Below are 17,662 nucleotides of genomic sequence, written 5' to 3'. Positions count from 1 at the left end.
CTTTCCGATTTGGTCCTGCCGTACATACCTACACGTACGCTACGGTCACAAGACGCAGGCCTCCTAATTGTCCCTAGAATTTCTAAGCAAACGGCTGGAGGTAGGGCTTTCTCCTATAGAGCTCCATTTCTATGGAATGGTCTGCCTACCAATGTGAGAGACGCAGACTCAGTCTAAACCTTTAAGTCTTTACTGAAGACTTATCTCTTCAGTAGGTCCTATGATTAAGTATAGTCTGGCCCAGGAGTGTGAAGGTGAACGGAAAGGCTGGAGCAACGAACCGCCCTTGCTGTCTCTGCCTTGCCGGTTCCCCTCTTTCCACTGGGATTCTCTGCCTCTAACCCTTTTACAGGGGCTGAGTCACTGGCTTACTGGTGTTCTTCCATGCCGTCCATGGGAGGGGGTGGGTTGAGTCACTGACGTGGTCTTCCTGTCTGGGTTGGCGCCCCCCCTTGGGTTGTGCCATGGCGGAGATCGTTGTGGGCTATACTCGGCCATGTCTTAGGACGGTAAGTTGGTGGTTGGAGACATCCCTCTAGTGGTGTGGGGGCTGTGCTTTGGCAAAGTGGGTGGGGTTATATCCTGCCTGTTTGGCCCTGTCTGGGGGTATCATCGGATGGGGCCACAGTGTCTTCTGATCCCTCCTGTCTCAGCCTCCAGTATTTATGCTGCAGTAGTTTATGTGTCGGGGGGCTAGGGTCAGTCTGTTACATCTGGAGTATTTCTCTTGTCTTATCCGGTGTCCAGTGTGAATTTAAATATGCTCTCTCTAATTCTCTCTTTCTGTCTTTCTCTCGGAGGACCTGAGCCCTAGGACCATGCCTCAGGATTACCTGGTATGATGACTCCTTGCTGTCCCCAGTCCACCTGGCCGTGCTGCTGCTCCAGTTTCAACTGTTCTGCCTGCGGCTATGGAACCCTGACCTGTTCACCGGACGTGCTTGTTGCACCCTCGACAACTACTATGATTATTATTATTTGACCATGCTGGTCATTTATGAACATTTTAACATCTTGACCATGTTCTGTTATAATATCCACCCTGCACAGCCAGAAGAGGACTGGTCACCCCACATAGCCTGGTTCCTCTCTAGGTTTCTTCCTAGGTTTTTGGCCTTTCTAGGGAGTTTTTCCTAGCCACCGTGCTTCTTTCACATGCTTTGCTTGCTGTTTGGGGTTTTAGGCTGGGTTTTTGTACAGCACTTTGAGATATAAGCTGATGTACGAAGGGCTATATAAATAAATTTGATTTGATTTGATTTGCTCTATACTACTGTAACTGAAAACATGTACTTTTATGTTTGTTGCAGTTTCACACTGTGATTCAAGTAAACTTCCAAAACGGCACCCTGCTTCTCACAGAGTTATTTGAATAAGTGTTTAGCTAACTGGATAGCTGGATAAGGGCTACTGTACATTTAGCGTGTCCAGTATAGGAGTATTGTGTGTAGATTGATGAGGGGAAAAAATGTATGTAATCCATTTTAGAATAAGGCTGTAACGTAACAAAATGTGGAGAAAGTCAAGGGGTCTGAATACTTTCCGAATGCACTCTATATCTCTATCCAATGCGAGGCATTCTCCATATTATTCACATTTAGTGTAATGTTACAATAAGACTTATAATAAGTCTTATGAGTATAATGTTTCTGAGTATTAACTTCTCTGGGCTAAGTGGGACGTGACCGTCCCACACTATTCAACAGCCAGTGAAATAGCATGGCGCGAAATACAAAACAGCAGAAATATCATAATTTCAATTTCTCAAACATATGACTATTTTACACCATTTTAAAGATACACTTCTCCTTAATGTAACCACATTGTCCGATTTCAAAAAGGCTTTACAGCGAAAGCAAAACATTAGATTATGTTAGAAGAGTACATAGACAAAAATAACCACACAGCCATTTTCCAAGCAAGGAGATATGTCACAAAAACCCAAAACACAGCTAAATGAAGCACTAACCTTTGACGATCTTCATCAGATGACAATCCTAGGACATCATGTTACACAATACATGTATGTTTTGTTCGATAAAGTTCATATTTATATCCAAAAACAGCATTTTACATTGGCGCGTGATGTTCAGAAAATGTATTCCCACCAAAAACTTCCGGTGAATAAGCACATCAATTTACAAAAATACTCATCATAAACATTGACAAAATACATATCAATTATTTTAAGAATTATAGATACAGTACTCCTTGATGCAACCGCTGTGTCAGATTTGAAAATTGCTTTTCGGCGAAAGCACATTTTTCAATATTCTGAGTACATAGCTCGCCATCAAGCAAGCTATACAGACACCCGCCAAGTTCTGGGGTCAGCTAAACTCAGAATTAGTAATATAAATATTCTCTTACCTTTGCTGATCTTTGTCAGAATTCACTCCCAGGACTGCTACTTCCACAGGAAATGTTGTTTTTGTTCGAAATAATCCATATTTATGTCCAAATACCTCCATTTTGTTCGTGCGTTCATGTCACTATCCAAAAGCATGATGCGTGAGCGCAATTCGAGACACAAAAAGTCAAAATGTTCCATTACCGTTAGTAGAAGCATGTCAAACGTTGTTTACAATCAATCTTTATGGTATTTTTAACATAAAAATGCGATAATATTCAAACAGGACAATTCATTCCAGAAGAAAAAGAAGGAGGGGCATGCTATCGGGCTCGCGCATCACCAAGTCCTTTGTCCATAGGCAGTCCACTCATTGACTGAGCTCCTATTCTCTGCTCGGTTACAGGAGAATGATGAAAAAACTTTCTGAAGGCTTTTGACAGCCAATGGAAGCCTTAGGAAGTGCAACGTGACCCCGCAGACACTGTAGTTTCGATAGGGATTCAAAAGAAGAACTACAATTCTCAGATCTCCCACTTCCTGGTTGGATTTTTCTCAGGTTTTTGCCTGCAATATGAGTTCTGTTATACTCACAGACATCATTCAAACAGTTTTAGAAACTTCAGATTGTTTTCTATCCAAATCTACTAATAATATGCATATTCTAGTTTCTGGGCCAGAGTAGTAACCAGTATAATTTGGGTACGTTTTTCATCCGGCCGTGAAAATACTGCCCCCTACACCTTAAGAAGTTTTAACAGAGAAGCCTCTCTGATAGAAACTGTGAAATAAAACTCACTCTGAATATTAAAGCTATGTGGATTGAAGTGTTAGTCAAAGTTCTTTGATGGGTCTGGATTGATGGGTTTGTTGATGGGTTTGTTGATGGGTTTGGGTTGATTATGGTCTATATACAGTACAGTAAGGCTGAAAATGATTGAACTGCACTGAGTTCGCTCCATTAGTTTGCAGTATATAGATCAAACATTTTTCTGTGATCAAATCAACATTATAAACTGGGTAGTTCGAGCCCTGAATTCTGATTGGCTGGCAGCTGTGGTATATCAGACCGTATACCACGGGTATGACAAAACATTTATATTTACTGCTCTAATTACGTTGGTAACCAGTTTACAATAGCAATAAGGCACCTCGGGGGTTTGTGATATATGGCCAGTATACTATGGCAAAGGTCTGTGTCCAGGCACTCTGCGTTGCAATTTATCATGCTTAAGTACAGCCCTTAGCCGTAGTATATTGGCCATATACCACATCTCCTTGGGCCTTATTTCTTAATTATATCAGCCCCTTTTCAATGCGACAAACCAAAACAAATTTAACTTTGCAAGATTGAGTCTGTGATTTTGTTGTAGTCAGAGCCAGAGCGCAATGGAGTAGAATTCTATTGGCTTGGTAGCCCACGAGTGGTCTTTCAATCACTGGCGAGTGAATGTGCTTTTAAGATCAGTTCAGATAACGCAGAGCCGCATGTGTGCACATTTGTTGATATTATTTGCTAGTTGGCGAGATATCAGCCCAGTTATAGATAAGTGTAGGTCAGCAATGGGGAGTTACTGCTTCCTACAAGAGCACAAAACGTGTAGGCTTCATTTCAAACTGTCTTTCAAAAGCTGGTCAGGAAAAAAGCTTGTCTTAATTAAAATGGCAGTGTTGTGTTTTGAGAGCAGCTTGAATATGCAAATAAGCTAATAGGCAGAGGGGTAGCCTATATTGTCTAATTCTCTGTGTGGTAATAATAATAATACATTTTATTTTCTAAAGTGGTTTCTTGCATCATACAACACAATACAATGCAATTTACTATTTGGGCCATGCTGTTACAGACCAAGTAAAAAATCATTCATTCATGTCAAGCCCTTCACAATGTAATTTTTACAATAAAAGTATCATGCAATGTAGGCCTGCAATGAACACCACATATAGGCTACTCTAGGCTATATCAAAGAAATCAAAAGCTATTTCCATGTGAAAAGGTTATGGGATTTCTTTCCATTGGTTTTGTTGGTAGGCCTACATTATGATTAAATAGCCACAATAGCCTATTGGCTACTGTCTAAAACTGTAAGGGTACACCCTCAGCGTTCACTGTAAACGTACAAAATTCTCAAAACATTCAAGTTTCTGCTCAAAAGAGACAAAATGTGCTCAGTGCCCCCCAAAAAAATGAGGGAACATTAGCTGGGTGATATGCAATACAGAGGGACTTCCTAGACTGCAGCACCGGGTTAGAGGGAGGAGTAACAGACTGGGGACATGAAGTGACAGTTCACACGTACCAGAGTCTCACACAGGGCTCACAGGAGGAGGAGAGAGCACACTGAGAGAGAGGTAATGTGCTGATTCAGTCTTATTCTCTCACATGGCTAAACCAACTGTTAAAGTACTTGGGAGAAGAAAAAACTCTGGACATTACTTGAAATTATTTAACAAAACTAGTAACTCTTTGGTCCTTGGTAGAAAATATTGGTACTTTCTCATATTTGTTACAATGAATGTCCATGCCTAATAAATTTGGGTTATAAATAAATTCCAGTCAATTATGGTAAAATAAAGCATTACTAGGACATCTTCTTTCTGTGCATGAAATTAAAGTTGAAAATATTTGCATAGAAGGTTGTAAAAATCATAAACGTTTCAAGAAACATTCACGTCAGATGTTATGAATGCCTACGTAGTCTCCTTACACCGCTGGGAACGGGATGTGTAGTTATTATCATAACATTATTTATTATGTTATTTTATACTCTTTCTGTGCTCCAGACCTGTGGAAACAGACAAGGTGACCAGAGAAAGAGGTGAAAGTGGACGGACCCTGGTGTTGTGGTTGATTCATTGAGGCAGTGGAGGCAGGATGTGGGTCCTCATCTGGGCAGCTCTACTCTTCTCTCTGGCAGAGAGAGCAACATCTGAAAGTAGGGTCCCTTTTATCAATAAAGTATTGTCAATATTGAAATCCTTAGTAGCTGTATAGATGTGGTAACACATTTTAATCCAAACTCATTCTGTACCATCACAAATGTTACGAACAAGTTAAGCGCTTTCTGTATCACTCATGTCTGTATTAATTTCCCTCCATCAGAACAGGCAGCATCACCCTGGAGAATTACATTCAGTCCAGAAGAGAAAACCGTAGAGAAGGGACTATGTGCTGTTATTTCATGTACCTTCACTCACCCTGATAACGTAGAGCCTACCACTGCAATATGGTTCAAGTGCCCTAAAAATGGAAAATGTGATCTGGATAAAAACATAATTTTCCACTCCGAAGATCCCTCTGAAGCTCAGGAGGGTTATAGACATAGAGTGTCTCTACTAGAGACAGACCTGACAAAGGGGAACTGTAGTGTGATCATCAACGACATCAGAGAGAATGATGCTGGACAGTATCGATACAGAATGATAGGAGGACCATATACATACCCACAGAAAATGAAAATCAAAGTGACAGGTACAGCATGACTCTTACTGTTAGTTACTTTGACATGACTAGTACTGTTGTTAAATATGTACACTGACTTTAACATACAGGAACATAGAGTGCCTTGCGAAAGTATTCACCCCCATTGGCATTTTTCCTATTTTGTTGCCTTACAACCAAGAATCAAAATAGATTTTTGGGGGGTTTGTATCATTTGATTTACACAACATGCCTACCACTTTGAAGATGCAAAATATTTTTTCTTGTGAAACAAACAAGAAATAAGATAGAAAAAAAGAAAACTTGAGCATCCATAACTATTCACCCCCCAAAGTCAATACTTTGTAGAGCCACCTTTTGCAGCAATTACAGCTGCAAGTCTCTTGGGGTATGTCTCTATACGCTTGGCACATCTAGCCACTGGGATTTTTGCCCATTCAAGGCAAAACTGCTCCAGCTCCTTCAAGTTGGATGGGTTCCTGCTGGGGTACAGCAATCGTTAAGTCATACCATATACTCTCAATTGGATTGAGGTCTGGGCTTTGACTAGGCCATTCCAAGACATTTAACCTGTTGGGGGTAGGGGGCAGTATAGACACGGCCATATAAAAAAACATATCCGATTTAATCTGGTTACTACTCCTGCCCAGTAACTAGAATATGCATATAATTGGCTTTGGATAGAAAACACCCTAACGTTTCTAAAACTGTTTGAATGGTGTCTGTGAGTATAACAGAACTCATATGGCAGGCAAAAACCTGAGAAGATTCCTTACAGGAAGTGGCCTCTCTGACAAGATCTTGTTCTTCTTGTCTCTGTTTATTGAAGACTGAGGATCTTTGCTGTAACGTGACACTTCCTACGGCTCCCATAGGCTCTCAGAGCCCGGGAAAAAGCTGAATGATATCGAGGCAGCCCCAGGCTGAAACACATTTACGCTTTTGGCAAGTGGCCGATCAGAGGACAATGGGCTTAGGCGCGTGCACGAGTCGACCCCGTGCTTTATTTTCTTTCCTCTTTTTACCTAAACGCAGATTCCCGGTCGGAATATTATCGCTTTTTTACGAAAAAATGGCATAAAAATTGATTTTAAACAGCGGTTGACATGCTTCGAAGTACGGTAATGGAATTTTTCGATTTTTTTTGTCACGAAATGCGCCGTGCTCGTCACCCTTCTTTACCCTTTCGGATAGTGTCTTGAACACACGAACAAAACGCCGCTGTTTGGATATAACTATGGATTATTTGGAACCAAACCAACATTTGTTATTGAAGTAGAAGTCCTGGGAGTGCATTCTGACGAAGAACACCAAAGGTAATAACATTTTTCTTATAGTAAATCTGACTTTGGTGAGTGCTAAACTTGCTGGGTGTCTAAATAGCTAGCCCTGTGATGCCGGGCTATCTACTGAGAATATTGCAAAATGTGCTTTCACCGAAAAGCTATTTTAAAATCGGACATATCGAGTGCATAGAGGAGTTCTGTATCTATAATTCTTAAAATAATTGTTATGATTTTTGTGAACGTTTATCGTGAGTAATTTAGTACATTTTTAGTAAATTCACCGGAAGTTTGCGGGGGGTATGCTAGTTCTGAACGTCACATGCTAATGTAAAATGCTGGTTTTTGATATAAATATGAACTTGATTGAACAAAACATGCATGTATTGTATAACATAATGTCCTAGGTGTGTCATCTGATGAAGATCATCAAAGGTTAGTGCTGCATTTAGCTGTCTTCTGGGTTTTTGTGACATTATATGCTAGCTTGAAAAATGGGTGTCTGATTATTTCTGGCTGGGTACTCTGCTGACATAATCTAATGTTTTGCTTTCGTTGTAAAGCCTTTTTGAAATCGGACAGTGTGGTTAGATTAACGAGAGTCTTGTCTTTAAAATGGTGTAAAATAGTCATATGTTTGAGAAATTGAAGTAATAGCATTTCTAAGGTATTTGAATAACGCGCCACAGGATTCCACTGGCTGTTACGTAGGTGGGACGATTTCGTCCCGCCGGCCCTAGAGAAGTTAAATGTTTCCCCTTAAACCACTCGAGTGTTGCTTTAGCAGTATGCTTAGAGTCATTGTCCTGCTGGAAGGTGAACCTCCGTCTCAGTCTAAAATCTCTGGATGACTGAAACAGGTCTTTAGCGCCATTCATCACTCCTTCAATTCTGACCAGTTTCCCAGTCCCAGCCGATGAAAAACATCCCCACAGCATTTTTATTTATTCACCTTTATTTAACCAGGTAGGCCAGTTGAGAACAAGTTCTCATTTACAACTGTGACCTGGCCAAGATAAAGCAAAGCAGTGCGACAAAAACAACAGAGTTACACATAAACAGACGTACAGTCAAAAACACAATAGAACAATATTTGTATAGTGTGTGCAAATATAGAAGAGTAGGGAGGTAAGGTAATAAATAGGCTACAGATGTCACGTTCGTCGTATGGAGTGGACCAAAATGCAGCGGGAATGTGTATGCTCATTTTCTTGTTTATTAAAGAAACTTAACAAAACACTTGAACAAAACAACAACGACAAACAGTCCCGTGAGGACAAATGACTATACGGACAAACAACTACCCACAAATCCCAATGAAAAAACACCCCTATTAATTAGGACCTTCAATTAGAGGCAACAAGGAACAGCAGCCTCCAATTGAAGGTCAACCCAATAAACTAAACATAGAAATAGAAAACCTAGAACGAACATAGAAATATACTAACATAGAACATAAACCAAAAAACCCCGAAACACATAAAACAAACACCCCCTGCCACGTCCTGACCAAACTAAAATAACAAACAACCCCTTTTACTGGTCAGGATGTGACAACAGAGGTAAAATAATTACAATTTAGCATTAACACTGGAGTGACAGATGTGCAGATGATGATGTGCAAGTAGAGATACTGGGGTGCAAAAGAGCAAGAGGATAAATAACAATATGTGGATGAGGTAGTTGGGTGTGCTATTTACAGATTGGTTGTGTACAGGTACAGTGATCGGTAGGCTGCTCTGATAGCTGACGCTTAAAGTTAGAGAGGGAGATATAAGACTCCAGCTTCAGAGATTTTTGTAATTTGTTCCAGTCATTGGCAGCAGAGAACTGGAAGGAAAGGCGGCCAAAGGAAGTGTTGGCTTTGGGGATGACCAGTGCAAAATACCTGCTGGAGCGCGTGCTATGGGTGGGTGTTGCTATCGTGACCAGTGAGCTGAGATAAGACAGGGGTTTATCTAGCAAAGACTTATAGATGACCTGGAGCCAGTGGGTGTGGTGACGAATGTGTAGTGAGGGCCAGCCAACGAGAGCATACAGGTCGCAGTGGTGGGTAGTATATGGGGCTTTAGTGACAAAACGGATGACACTGATAGACAACATCCAGTTAGCCTAGTAGAGTGTTGGGGCCTATTTTGTAAAGGACATCGCCAAAGTCAAGGATTGGTAGGATAGTCAGTAGGATAGTCAGTTTTACGAGGGTATGTTTGGCAGCATGAGTGAAGGAGGCTTTGTTGCTAAATAGGAAGCCAATTCTAGATTTAATTTTGGATTGGAGATGCTTAATGTGAGTCTGGAAGGAGAGTTTACAGTCCAACCAGGCACCTAGGTATTTGTAGTTGTCCACATATTCTATGTCAGAACCGACCAGAGTAGTGATGCTAGTTGGCGGGGGCGGGAGGGAGCGGGCTGCAATCGGTTGAAGAGCATGCACTTATTTTTACTAGAATTTAAAAGCAGTTGGAGGCCACGGAAGGAGTGTTGTATGGCATTGAAGCTCGTTTGGAGGTTTGTTAGCACAGTGTCCAAAGAAGGGCCAGATGTATACAGAATGGTGTTGTCTGTGTAGAGGTGGATCAGAGAATCACCAGCAGCAAGAGCGACATCATTGATATATACAGAGAAAAGAGTGCCCAAGAATTGAACCCTGTGGCACCCCCATAGAGACTTCCAGAGGTCCGGACAACAGGCCCTCCGATTTGACACATTGAACTATATCTGAGAAGAAGTTGGTGAACCAGGCAAGGCAGTCATTTGAGAAGCCAAGGCTGTTGAGTCTGCCAATAAGAATGCGTTGATTGACAGAGTCGAAAGCCTTGGCCAGTCAATGAAGATGGCTGCACAGTATTATCTCTTATCGATGGCGGTTATGATATCGTTTAGGACCTTGAGTGTGGCTGAGCATCTGCCTCTAACATTTTTACATTTACATTTAAGTCATTTAGCAGAGCGACTTACAAATTGGTGGATTCACCTTATGATATCCAGTGGAACAACCACTTTACAATAGTGCATCTAAATCTTTTAGGGGGGGGGGGGGTTAGAAGGATTACTTTATCCTAACCCTAGGAAGCTTTTTGCCACCTTCTCCTCCCTCCTGAATCCTCCTCCCCCCCTCCCTCTCTGCGGACGACTTTGTCAACCATTTTGAAAAGAAGGTTGACGACGTCCGATCCTCGTTTGTTAAGTCAAACGACACCGCTGGTCCTGCTCACATTGCCCTACCCTATGCTTTGACCTCTTTCTCCCCTCTCTCTCCAGATGAAATCTTGCGACTTGTGACGGTCGGCCGCCCAACAACCTGCCCGTTTGACCCTATCCCCTCCTCTCTTCTCCAGACCATTTCCGGAGACCTTCTCCCTTACCTCACCTCGCTCATCAACTCATCCTTGACCGCTGGCTACGTCCCTTCCGTCTTCAAGAGAGAGAGAGTTGCACCACTTCTCAAAAAACCTACACTCGATCCCTCCGATGTCAACAACTACAGACCAGTATCCCTTCTTTCTTTCCTCTCCAAAACTCTTGAGCGTGTTGTCCTTGGCCAGCTCTCTTGCTATCTCTCTCAGAATGACCTTCTTGATCCAAATCAGTCAGGTTTCAAGACTGGTCATTCAACTGAGACTGCTCTTCTCTGTGTCACGGAGGCTCTCCGCACTGCTAAAGCTAACTCTCTCTCCTCTGCTCTCATCCTTCTAGACCTATCTGCTGCCTTTGATACTGTGAACCATCAGATCCTCCTCTCCACCCTCTCCGAGTTGGGCATCTCCGGCGCGGCTCACTCTTGGATTGCGTCCTACCTGATAGGTCGCTCCTACCAGGTGGCACGGCGAGAATCCGTCTCCGCACCACGTGCTCTCACCACTGGTGTCCCCTAGGGCTCAGTTCTAGGCCCTCTCCTATTCTCGCTATACACAAAGTCACTTGGCTCTGTCATATCCTCACATGGTCTCTCCTATCATTGCTACGCAGACAACACACAATTCATCTTCTCCTTTCCCCCTTCTGATAACCAGGTGGCGAATCGCATCTTTGCATGTCTGGCAGACATATCAGTGTGGATGACGGATCACCACCTCAAGCTGAACGTTGGCAAGACGGAGCTGCTCTTCCTCCCGGGGAAGGACTACCCGTTCCGTGATCTCGCCATCACGGTTGACAACTCCATTGTGTCCTCCTCCCAGAGTGCTAAGAGCCTTGGCGTGACCCTGGACAACACCCTGTTGTTCTCCGCTAACATCAAGGCGGTGACCCGATCCTGTAGGTTCATGCTCTACAACATTCGCAGAGTACGACCCTGCCTCACACAGGAAGCGGCGCAGGTCCTAATCCAGGCACTTGTCATCTCCCGTCTGGATTACTGCAACTCGCTGTTGGCTGGGCTCCCTGCCTGTGCCATCAAACCCCTACAACTCATCCAGAACGCGGCAGCCCGTATGGTGCTCAACCTTCCCAAGTTCTCTCACGTCACCCCGCTCCTCCGCACACTCCACTGGCTTCCAGTTGAAGCTCGCATCTGCTACAAGACCATGGTGCTTGCCTACGGAGCTGTGAGGGGAATGGCACCTCCGTACCTTCAGGCTCTGATCAGTCCCTACACCCAAAGAAGTGCACTGCGTTCATCCACCTCTGGCCTGCTCGCCTCCCTACCTCTGCGGAAGCACAGTTCCCGCTCAGCCCAGTCAAAACTGTTCGCTGCTCTGGCACCCCAATGGTGGAACAAGCTCCCTCACAACGCCAGGACAGCGGAGTCAATCACCACCTTCCGGAGACACCTGAAACCCCACATCTTTAAGGAATACCTGGGATAGGATTAAGTAATCCTTCTAACCCCCCCTACCCTCCCCCCCAAAAATATATAGATGTACTATTGTAAAGGGGTTGTTCCACTGGATATCATAAGGTGAATGCATCAATTTGTAAGTCGCTCTGGATAAGAGCATCTGCTAAATGATGTAAATGTAAATGGCTGAGGTGCACCCATGACCTGCTCGGAAACCAGATTGCATAGTGGAGAAGGTACAGTGGGATTCGAAATGGTCGGGGGATCTGTTAACTTGGCTTTCGAAGATTTTAGAAAGGTAGGGCAGGATGGATATAGGTCTATAACAGTTTGGGTCTAGAGTGTCTCCCCCTTTGAAGAGGTGGATGACCGCGTCAGCTTTCCAATCTTTGGGGATCTCAGACGATACGAAAGATACGGCTTGTAATAGGGGTTGCAACAATTGCGGCGGATAATTTTAGAATGAGAGGGTCCAGATTGTCTAGCCCAGCTGATTTGTAGGGATCCAGATTTTGCTGGGTGAAGGAGAATTGGGGGGGGGGGGGGGGGGTCAAGTTGCTACAGGGGGTGCTGAGATGTTGGCAGGGGTAGAGGTAGCCAGGTGGAAAGCATGGCCAGCCGTGGAAAAATGCTTATTGAAATGATTGATTATTGTCGATTTATTGGTGTTTCCTATCCTCAGTTCAGTGGGCAGCTGGGAGGAGGTGCTCTTATTCTCCATGGACTTTACAGTGTCCAAAAACTTTTTGGAATTAGTGCTACAGGAAGCAAATTTCGGTTTGAAAAACTAGCCTTAGCTTTCCTAACTGACTGAGTTTATTGGTTCCTGACTTCCCTGAAAAGTTGCATATCACGGGGGCTATTTGATGCTAATGCAGAATGCCACAGGATGTTTTTGTGCTGGTCAAGGGCAGTCAAGTCTGGGGTGAATCAAGGGCTATATCTGTTCTTAATTTTACATTTTTTTTGAATGGGGTATGCTTATTTAAGATGGAGAGGAAAGCACTTTTGAAGAGCAACCAGGTATCCTCTACTGACGGGATAAGGTCAATATCCTTCCAGGATACCCGGGCCAGGTCGATTAGAAAGGCCTGATCACTTAAAAGTGTTTTAGGGAGCGTTTGACAGTGATGAGGGGTGGTCGTTATACCGTGGACCCATTACGTACGCTGGCAATGAGGCAGTGATTGCTGAGATCCTGGTTGAAGACAGCAGAGGTGTATTTAGAGGGCAAGTTGGTCAGGATGATATCTAAGAGGGTTACGGATTTAGGGGTTGTACCTGGTAGGTTCGTTGATAATTTGTGTGAGATTGAGGGCATCTAGCTTAGATTGTAGGACGGCCGAGGTGTTAAAACTACTTAGGGCTAGGGGACAGTATTTTGAATTTCCGCCTGTCTGACGTGCCCAAAGGGAACTGCATGTCCCAGTTTAGATCACCTAACAGTACGAACTCTGAAGATAGATGGGGGGCGATCAATTCACATGTGGTGTCCAGGGCACAGCTGGGGGCTGAAGGGGGTCTAGAACAAGTGGCAACGGCAAGAGACTTGTTTCTGGAAAGGTGGATATTTAAAAGTAGAAGCTAGGAGAAAAAGTAGGAGCAGGTTTTTGGGCGCAGAAGAATAGATTCAAGGCATAATGTACAGACAAGGGTATGGTAATATGTGAGTACAGTGGAGGTAAGCCTAGGCATGCATGACGATGAGAGGTTTTGTCTCTTTATGCCAAGTGCGGTCACCGCATGTGTGGGGGGGTGGAACAAAAGGGCTAGCTAAGGGATATTGAGCAGGGCTGGAGGCTCTACAGTGAAATAAGACAAATCCCTAACCAAAACAGCAATAGATAAGGCATATTGACATTAGGAAAATGCCAAGGGGGTGAATACTTTTGCAAGGCACTGTACCTCCAATTCACAAATGCCAAGATTCCCCTCGCCAATTCTCCCTTTTCAAAGTTTGTTTTTTCTAAACAATGGTGGAATTTTTGGGGCATTATTTGGAGCAGTTTAACAGGGTTAGCATAGTTAGTATGATATAACACTGCATCTGATTATGTTTCTCGGATGTCTGGTACACAGATGTTAATTTAACTTCTGAGTTTGTATTTCCTGTGTCCAGCTCTGACCCAGAAGCCCTCAGTGTTGACTCCTCCTCTGACAGAGGGAGAACCAGCTACTCTGACCTGCACTGCCCCAGGGATCTGCTCTGGAACCCCTCCTAACATCACATGGACATGGAGAGGGACAGGAGACAACATCACTGAGCTCAGAGACAACACCACTATACAAAAGAGAGAGGATCTGACCAGCGTCACAACAACCCACTTCTCAACTTTGACCTTTACCCCCTCAGCTAACGATCACAGCACCAAGGTCACATGTCTGGTGACCTTCAATGGCAGTGTCACCACTAAGAAGACACTGACATTGAATGTGACATGTAAGAACTGTACATTATCTGACCTTAATTTCACAACACATTCTTTCATTGTGATTCAATAGTTATATTTCATTAACATGATTACCTGTGTATGCACTTTGTTTTCTAGATGTGAAGGAACCCAATATCTCTGGTAATAACACAGTGAGAGAGGGTGACACCCTGAATCTGACCTGCAGTGTTGACAGCTACCCACCATCATCATCAAATATCAACTGGAGTAATACCGGGTCAACAGCTTTGGAACAGAAAAACTCTGGACTGGCCGCTCTAGTTGTCTCTAACTTGACAAGAGAACTTGCTGGGGATTATGTGTGTACAGCTCAACACCTCAACAGGACTCTGACAGCTTCCACTGTTGTAACTGTGATGTGTTAGTACAAACAGCACTGTACAAACCTGATTGAAACATTTAAGTTGATATGACATGGAATCGCTCTTATCTGTCATGATGTTAATATCAATCTGTCACTGATTCCTTTCTCTTCGCTGTGTTTTTCCAGATCGTCCTGTGATGCTCAATGGCTCTGGGTGTGTGGTCCAGGCAGAGGTCATGACCTGTGTGTGTGTTGCTCAGGGTGTTCCCTTACCCATAATAGAGTGGCCACTGCTGGAGCTCAACACAGAGAAGTACAGCCTCACTACATCAGTGTTCGGGTCCTCAGTGAACAGCACCATCAGCCTGCCTGTTAGAAACCAGACCAACAACACCACTGTGGAGTGTGTCAGCAGAAATGTGTTGGTAGGAGTGAGAGAGAAGTTGCAGGTCACGCAAAAAGAGAGCCCAGAAAAGCAAGGAGGTAAAGATATAAGTCAAGTTACTTGGTTAGAGAGTCAACGCTTCCCAAAACCACCCAAAGTTTGCAATATTGAGCATGTTCTGTACATGTAGGCTTAGACTCTGAAAATTATATTTTTTTCTTCGAGACGATATGAAGTAATGTGAGCCAATTTCATAGAGTTGTTCTCTTTTTAGAAAAAGAAGGGGAAGACAGAGCTTTGCTGTCGGACCTAAAACAGATTACTGCATTTGTGATTGGTGCAGCTCTCTCAGCCACCATCTGTTGTATCTTCCTGTGTTTCACAGGGAAATGTAAAAGGTACATGAATTCTATTACTGAAGTACAGTTAGTGTTAACTGAGTGTTGTTTTTAAAATCAATTGCAGATTGTCTTTAGAAATTCAGATTTACTGTCAAGAGAATCAGATACATTGTCAAAAGTACCAATGCCTTGCAACATATTGTAATGGAAGTGCTTGCTAACCCCTCCAAAATATAGTTATTGAGAAATGTCATTTGTAATATTTTCCTTAGACAAAAACAGAGGATCTCAAAGGACTCAGACTCCAAAAGCCCTTTCATAAACCTGGAGATGGTGGCATGTGAAGACCAACAGGTGCAGTACCAGTTTCCTTCTTTATTCAGCTTTATCAACATTCAGTTAGCATTGACATGTCAACAGGAGGTTACAAGACAGCATAAACAGATCTGGGACCACCAAGCTAACAAGACTCCTCACACAGTGCTTTCTACTCCACTAGATGGATGCAGGACGGGCTGTGCGGGGTGAACAGACCCCTCTGCAGGTGGTGCTGAGGGAGGGAGCTGAAAACGTAGGGCCCCAGACCAGTGGAGCCGCGGGAAAATCTTCCACAAGGGAAGAACCAAATGAAGTGGACTACGCCAGTATCAACTACTCCCTGCTGAAGAAGAAGACTCCTGAGGAGGCAGAGAAGAAGACCACCACAACAGAGTCAGAGTACGCCAAAATCAAACAAGAGAAGAAGAAAGAAGGGGATGAAGATGGAGGAGAGGGGAGTGGAATGATGATGATGGGGAAGGATGAGGAGAAAGAGAACGGTAAGCCGGCAGCAGAGACAGATGAGGATACAGCACTTTACTCCAACGTAAAGGCTATAATGGGTGGTGGTGAGTGACAGCAATTTTCGCTAGAAAAAGTGGCTGATAGCATACAGTATTATACAGCCATGGATTCTTATATCATTTTCTGAATCCAGATTGAAAGTTTTATGATGATACTGGGACTTTTGTTCAACTGAAACTACTGTAGTTAATAATTTTGGTAAATGCTTTATTTTACAGCCATGTGTCAGATAGTACTGTATGTGCCTGGTGCTTCTACAATTTAAATAATCATATTTTCTAGTTGTACATAGAAGAATGTTCTGGGTATGTTTTGTAATGTTTTTCAAGGAAGTGTCATTTTACTTTTGAAACGATTCTGTTTTGTCACCATGAGGAAGGACTGACAATGATGTGGTTTGGAAAAGTAGAGAGGTCAAACCCTTTCATGTTTTTCTCCCCTTTCCTTTCATTTGTGTGGGTGGGGATATTATGTAGTATGTGTGGTTGTAACCAACATCTTTCTGTAAATAGGATACTGATTTACTGCAGAAAACGTTGACAAAATGTAATAAAGAATTCTCATTTTGGGCTAGCTAGAGAGCTCAAATGAAATGAATCAAGAAAAAAAGTACATTGTGCTTTTAGTGCTATAGGCGTGCTATAGACGGATTGGTTGTTTAGCAACCAAACAGACACGTGTACAGCTATGGAGTACAACAGACTGGATTGGCTTAGATTTTTTACAACATGTAAACTATATCTTGTCTCTAATGTTTATTGAAAATACATATACATTTGCACAATGTCTCTCAAATAAGTTGTTACAGTTGTTGGTTTGCTAGCTAACACATTTTTTTGATATTAGATTAGCATAGACGTGACATCAGTCAAAACATGACGTGGTATCAAGAACAGGATAAAACTAGCTGAAACGACCCACCTACAATTCCCCACATGGCAGCTTCGTGTCGTTGTTGCTAGATATCTGGCCATCCAGAATCACGACAATACACGGCCTTCGGTGCATATTGTTTTCGTGACATTGTCAGCTAACCCGAATATGAGAATATTTTTATATTTTAAGTGTGCATTATTTCAACATTGTTTTATATTGAGGCACTAACTCACTTTTAATGGTTGTGTATTTTAAGTTGTTTGTTCTCTGTAATCTGTTCAAAGCATGTTTAAATTGTGTATTTTGGGCTATTTCCAACCTACCATGTACACAAATGTCATTCAACAGTAATTATAGGCTACCGATGGTATAAATCAAGGATGGGCAACTTTGATGGGGGTGGGGGCCACAAAAAGTCCAAACTGATCATGGGGGGCAGCAGTAACTCACGGGTCTGCCTACCCACACATGTAGTCAGAGCCAGCCCTAGCCTTTTGGGGGCCCTAAGCAAAATGTTGTTTCCCCCACCTTACGAGCACAACATTTTAGGGACACTTCTTGACTGCAGAGAAAAAAATGTTTTTAGAGTTAATTTCCTACAATTCTAC

General features: G+C 43.0%; 2 protein-coding genes across 2 annotated transcripts in view; both read left to right on the top strand.

Moving 5' to 3' along the window:
* Positions 1-1,246, top strand: part of LOC123743122 (sialic acid-binding Ig-like lectin 5) — a 42,827-nt gene extending 41,581 nt beyond the window's left edge. Inside the window, exon 8 of the mRNA XM_082975292.1 lies at positions 801-1,246. Coding sequence (XP_082831418.1) covers positions 801-814 — 14 coding nt within the window. The 3' untranslated portion in view covers positions 815-1,246. The remainder of the gene's footprint in view (positions 1-800) is intronic.
* Positions 1,247-4,623: 3,377 nt separating this feature from the next.
* LOC106605169 (sialoadhesin) lies at positions 4,624-16,962 on the top strand. Its single transcript, XM_014200547.3, has 9 exons — positions 4,624-4,699; positions 5,132-5,283; positions 5,451-5,819; positions 13,972-14,292; positions 14,402-14,665; positions 14,796-15,092; positions 15,269-15,392; positions 15,608-15,689; positions 15,835-16,962. The coding sequence occupies exons 2-9, from the start codon at positions 5,223-5,225 to the stop codon at positions 16,228-16,230; spliced, it is 1,914 nt and encodes a 637-aa protein (XP_014056022.2). The 5' UTR covers positions 4,624-4,699; positions 5,132-5,222; the 3' UTR covers positions 16,231-16,962.
* Positions 16,963-17,662: the final 700 nt, after the last annotated feature.

The sequence above is a fragment of the Salmo salar genome, chromosome 05 (genome assembly GCF_965601325.2).
Source record: "Salmo salar chromosome 05, fSalSal1, whole genome shotgun sequence".
Classification (NCBI taxonomy): Eukaryota; Metazoa; Chordata; class Actinopteri; order Salmoniformes; family Salmonidae; genus Salmo; species Salmo salar.
The sequence above is the reverse complement of the archived record's forward strand: the minus strand, read 5'-3'. Positions and strand labels throughout refer to the sequence as shown.